Genomic DNA, 5,918 nt, shown 5'->3' on the forward strand with positions numbered 1-5,918 from the left:
ATACTACAAAATCCACATAACAAACAATCAAAAATGAAAAAGGGTCGCCACTTATTTTTATTTTAAGAAAAAAAAAAAAGTTTAAAAAAAATATATTATTATTTTTATTTTTTTTGGTACCTTGCTGGCGCCCCCTAGCAGCGGCGCTCATATTTCAGCAGCGGCGCTGCCCCGCCACTATTTGTATATAGGGGAAACACTGAAGGTACATTTAGAACAGATAAAAAATGTGCGATTAATTTGCGATTAATCGCGATTAACTATGGACTTCATGCGATTAATCGCAATTAAATATTTTAATCGACTGACAGCCCTAATTTGTATACATCTGAGACCTATGCTATTGCCTAAGTGCACTTTAAGTTTTTGTTTTGCAGCTGGGGAAATTGGCCTAGCAGATGCCCAAATGTTTCCCTTCATCTGAGCACCTTAAAGAGAACCAAATGTGTCTTAAGGCTATACAATATTAAATTACATATACAACAATATCTGGTATAAGAGTCACCTTTTTGACCAAATCATTCCAATAAAAGTAGTGAACATGAAATCATGATTTTGTTTTAGTTGTTTTTTCACTTCTTTTCCTCAGTCACACAGACAAGCTCTAAGAAGCGCTGAGTTTTCTATCATACTTTGGTATGTAAAGCCTCAGAAACCTGTCTAGTGTTGAGCCTTTTTATTAAGTCAAGCACTGCCTCTCTCCTTCTGCTCAAGTCAAAAGGGAACTTGAAGGTGTTTTACTGATTATAAGGTGATTTTTATTATTAACTTTCCACTTTGCTTTCATTCTTAATAGCTGGAATGATGAGAGTTGGGCAGCAGATTGGAGGGTCGTGGACTCAGCTTGTGTTTAAAAGGTGATGACTTGTGTGTTTCCACTCTACTGGGCAGGCAGAGGAATTAATGATAGTGATGTGTTTAATTGTCCGTTCAGAATTAAGTACAGACAGAAAATCTGCCAAGTCTGACAAAAATAGCGTAAATAGTGAAGTCATGTCTCATTAAACTAAAAAGTGAATCCACTACCGAGTGAAAATCTGTGAAGGAATAACTTTCGCCTCATTAATTAAAGCAAGACTTTCCAAGTTTATCCCAGAGTCCTAAAGTCAATGCACTGATTCTGTAATGTAAACCTGTGTGTATTAGATTAAGCAAATGTGTGTTTCATTGATTATTGATTACACTTTTCATTTAGAACAGGAGGTGGAGGAAAATATCATTAGGGTGGAGACCAATTAAGATTTTTCATTTTCAATCAATAAGCCAATGTTCTGTAATAATCGTTTGGTCAATAGAACAAAAGAAAACCATAAATGTGTTAAATTTACCAAAGGACAACTTGACAAATGTGATTAATTGCTTTACTTAAATCACAGTAATTCAGTTTAGCATAATGGAAAACAAAGAAAAAGTATGTAATATAAGCTTCTGAGAAGAACACGTGATCAGTTTAATACTTTTGTGTTACAACTCAATTGTAAGCAATTATCAATATTGCAGTCATTTTAAAGTAGAAAGTTACTTGTTTGAGCTCTTAAGATCCTCCAAAAAAAACATGGTCTCTTTATCTAAACTTCAATGCTCTCTGCCTTTTAAAGCCAGGTAGAACAAAACAACCCCTCCCACACAGATATATATTTAGAGTTTAGTTTTAGGTTGCTCATATGTGCTCAGCTCTGACAGTGAGCAGTGGACGGAAACATCATCAGACAGTGTGACAGGCTGCTAAGTAGCATTAAAACATTGATCAAAATATTTCAAATTCCGCTCATAATCTCACTAACATCTATGCCTCCGTCACTTCTGCTCTGGGATTTTGAGTTATTTAAGAACTTCAAGATACGTTACAAAGGTTAACAAACACTGCTCAAACTCAAAGCCATTTATGTCTTAGAATACATCAAATCTGCACATACTTTCCAACAACACTACCAGAAAGCTGCAACACTTCAACACCTTGGAGACAATGAGTGATGGTAGAGCTCCACATTAAGAAGTATTCTTCCGTAACTCAAGAGGCAGGTTTCTGTGGCAGATTCCTGATTTCAGGGCTACTTTAATTATCCAGGAAAACGACTATTGAAAGCATCGCCTCCCACGTACAATTAAGTATCCTCTAGAGAGCGGCAGCCTCTTGCTGTACGGCATGACTAATCTGATAATGTGGGCAAAACACAGAGACGAGAGATACGAGTCAAACAACTCACAGGAGCCCCTTTGGCATTTACGCTAAAAGAGAAGGGGAGAGAGAGACAGGGCGTTAAAAAAACACTCCAACTCTCTCTAATGGCGTGAGAAAAAAAACAACAATGCTCTAAAAACAGTCGGCTGTTAAACACTCATGCCGAGTGAAAACTGGTCTCGAAACTTCCTGCCAAAACAGGAGCAAGTCCTGCATTATTATCAGAGTCAACTCCTGGACATTAAAGCTAAAACTCCAACAGTTTAAAAGCAGGTTTAATTAAACGGGCGTGTGGCGCAGTGGAATAGTGCGTTGGTGTTGGGATCAGGGGGTCACAGGTTCAAACCCCACTGCAGTCAGCATGTCGTTGTGTCTCTGAGACACTTCACCCCAAATTGCTCCTGTGGGGATTGCCCACAGTATTGAGCGTCTAACATGTAACATAATAATAATACATTTGATTTATATAAGTAAAAAGATATCTAAAGGAGAATATTGGATGGCAATATAAAAAATAAAAATAAAAGGTTAAGAGCATAAAAGGTTTAAAAATAAATAAGTAAAGGACAGTCAGTAAAATGCGGTGTGGAACAGGTAATGTAACAATATTCAAAATGTAGCCGATTTAACGTTTCACACCAATCAGTAAAGCTGGCTTGAAAATGTCTTCTTTCTAAATGCTGACATTAAAATAACTTTTTTTGAATACATAACTTGTAGATGTATTCATTTTAAATGCCAGAAATGTTAATAATTACAGTGTAATATTATTATGTTTTCATAAATCCAAGCCTCTGAAATTACACTTCAAGCTACATTTATTGTTACGGTTGTATTTGGCTGGGCTTAGGCAAGGCAAGGCAAGTTTATTTATATAGCACTTTTCAACACAAGCCAATTCAAAGTGCTTTACAAAAAATGAAAGACATTAAGAAAATGGCATTTAAAATCAGTCATTAAAAAGAAAAGTTAATAAAATAAACATTAAAAGAAAAAATACATTGATAAAAGTTACAGTGCAGTCTAAGATATGAATAGTTCAATTAAAAGCAGCGACAAAAAGAAAAGTCTTCAGCTCAAGCTCCAGTGTTATCCCCAAATGTCGCTGTTTGGTGTAGCACCTTTATATACACAGTCTATATGCAGGACACAGTGGGGGGGCTGCAGCTGGTTCTGAATAAAACGCTGATGAATGTAAGCCTGAACAAAAACCGGAAAGACCGAAACAAAGATCTGAAAACACTCAAATGCTCATAATATCAGAAGAAAACTGCAATCAACCACTTTCAAATTACACAGTCATTTAATTTGTGTTCATATTAAAATATTCTGCTCATTTTGAAGTTCAATTGTGTATGTTGTTCCTCTACTGTGACATGTTTCTTCCACAGTGATATTCAACTGTTTAAAACATAACATTTTGGTACTGCAAAAAAGAACTATCTGATGTTTGTTAATGAATAAAAAGCCATCGTGTTGGTGTAATTTGAATAATGGCATCGTAATTCCTATAACACAACACTAGACAATATAAAAACCAAACACTTCAACAGCACAGTAAACAATACACTGTAGTACTATGCAAGAAAGCCAACAGCCATGGCAATATTACTCAATTACTGCACTCCAGGGAGCTGCTAAAATGCGACACAGTGGGGTTGTTATCTGGGAATCTGTCCTGAATATAAAGAAACCTCCAGCTCTGCTCTAATAAGAAAGCCCTGAGCTTCCATCGTTAGTGCTCCTCTGGGGGAAGAAATATCAACAGAAACAGAGATGAGACTGTTGAGACCCCAGGGGGCCAAAGCACGGACCACTGAGGCTGAAACAAAGACAAACAAGGATTTTCTTATGCAGCCGTCTGACAACCCAGTCCAACACTTCCTTTAAACTAATTAGGATACAGAGACAGAAAAGTTCCATTAGATTCAGAAGGGTGATTTGATACAAAGTGCACTTTCTATGCTTCTGGAAAAGCTGTGCACAAATTTAAAGTAGAAGCTTGGTACTTTTCCTTTAATCAGAGGATGGTTTGATCTCTATTGGTACAAAAGAATTTGAGAAAAATGAAACAAGATTGTGGAGCAGAAGTGGAGCTAATTGGTTTTATTTCTTTGATGTGACACGCAGACATCTAGCCACCAAAACGAGAAGCAGTACAGTGATATTTCAAGTTTGTGGGAAGCTAAACAAACCTCAGATCTTACCTGCTGACTCCATCAGGAGGTGGTAGTCTATTCCCCTCTGAGCGGGCGTTTCGTCATCAGGCTCCTTGCGCTCCGACGCCTCGTAGCGATCCCAGTTTGTCTCCAGTTTCCTCCTGGAGAAAACTTCCATACTGTTGTCTTCCTCCTGAAAGTATTCCCCTGCATCGTGGTCCTAAAAGAAAAGGAGTTACACGGTTGGTTACACACATTTCTGGGAGGATTTCGAATAATGGCAAAGCAGCTGGAAAACAATGCTCTTCCACTGTCCTGGGAAGACAACAGATATTTGTACATCTTGTTTTCCCCTGTAGCATCTTGGGAAATGTATTTGAACATGAAGCTTCTCTTGCACTATTTTATCTGTTGTATTTGTTTATGTCCTAAATATATATTAAAGGTCCCATGTCATGCTTTTCCGGTTATTACCCGTCCCCTTCTGTGTTATGAAGGTTTTTATGCATGTAAACGGTCTGCAGAGTCACAAACCCTCAAAGTACACCCTGTAGCGAGTAAAACTCTAACACAGAAAATACCTCCCCAAAACGCCTCGTTGGAGATACGTCACTGTCCATTGATTCTTCTGGGTACGCATGATGTCAACCGTACCCGAAACGAAATGGACCAATCCGTGGAGCCGTTACGTTAAGCCCCCGCTGATTGGTCCAAATGGACCAATCCACGGACTTCCTCAAACACACACTCAGTGCATGCAGCTCTGCTGATCTCTCCTCCCTGGCTGCAGGCTGATAACAGACAGTTGGGATCGCGGCGACATTCTCTCTGCAGACCCATTCTCACAGCGTTTATCAACCTTTTTCTTACTCAATATCAAGCCACACTTATTGTTTTTACTTTGGCTGTGACTTTGTGTGTGCTCAGGGTGAGTTTGGCTGTGTTTCGCTGTCGCTAAACAAGGAAACCATACCTCCACGGAGCTTAGCGCGATTCACAACGTCCCGACCAATCAGAGCACACTGTGCTCACAGGGAGGGTGGGGGCTGGAGCTATTGGAGCTACAACGAGCCGTTAAAGGCAGAGAGTGAAATTCAGTGAATACATGTAGTATACAGAGATACTGTATGAGAAACCAATGTGATTTTGGAAAATTGCACAATATAAATCTATTCTAGTAGACCTCAACAATGGAATTATGATCAGTGGAAATGGCCATGACATGGGACCTTTAATGTTGCACTGTTGGAGGAGCCTGTGACTTAAGTTGTTCATTGCCATATCGACTACAATGTAGCTAATGTGCACATGACAATAAAGCCTTGAATATTGAATCTTTAACAACATAACATCTGAAATAGGTTCATGGTTCTTTATTTGTCATACGAACATAGTTACAGAGTAGTTATGTCGATGAAAATCTTAGGTCACAGGCTTCTCCAACAGTGCAACACAATAACACAGAAAAACTGAAAAATATAGTGCAAGGAAATATTAACGGCCCGTCTACACAGCAGCGTTAACAAATCTTCCAACGCTTCTGCCCATTCACTTTGAATGGGGGGGCCAAGGCACAC

At 38.6% G+C, this 5,918-nt stretch overlaps 2 protein-coding genes across 4 annotated transcripts in view; one reads left to right on the forward strand and one right to left on the reverse strand.

Moving 5' to 3' along the window:
- LOC104960050 (muscarinic acetylcholine receptor M5) overlaps window positions 1–5,918 on the forward strand; it is a 17,774-nt gene that overhangs the window by 4,914 nt on the left and 6,942 nt on the right. The gene's annotated exons all lie outside the window — the stretch shown is intronic.
- The window catches only part of LOC104960049 (cell death regulator Aven-like), a 7,867-nt gene continuing 3,419 nt past the window's right edge, over window positions 1,471–5,918 (reverse strand). Inside the window, exons 2-3 of one of the 3 annotated variants that reach the window (XM_010787997.1) lie at window positions 4,390–4,561; window positions 1,471–2,229 (exon numbers count right to left, since the gene is read on the reverse strand). In XM_010787997.1, coding sequence (XP_010786299.1) covers window positions 2,225–2,229; window positions 4,390–4,561 — 177 coding nt within the window. In that variant the 3' untranslated portion in view covers window positions 1,471–2,224. The other 2 variants (XM_010787995.1, XM_010787998.1) reach the window with 2 other exon arrangements.

The sequence above is a fragment of the Notothenia coriiceps genome, unplaced genomic scaffold, assembly GCF_000735185.1.
Source record: "Notothenia coriiceps isolate Sejong01 unplaced genomic scaffold, NC01 NC01_scaffold00031495, whole genome shotgun sequence".
NCBI lineage: Eukaryota > Metazoa > Chordata > Actinopteri > Perciformes > Nototheniidae > Notothenia > Notothenia coriiceps.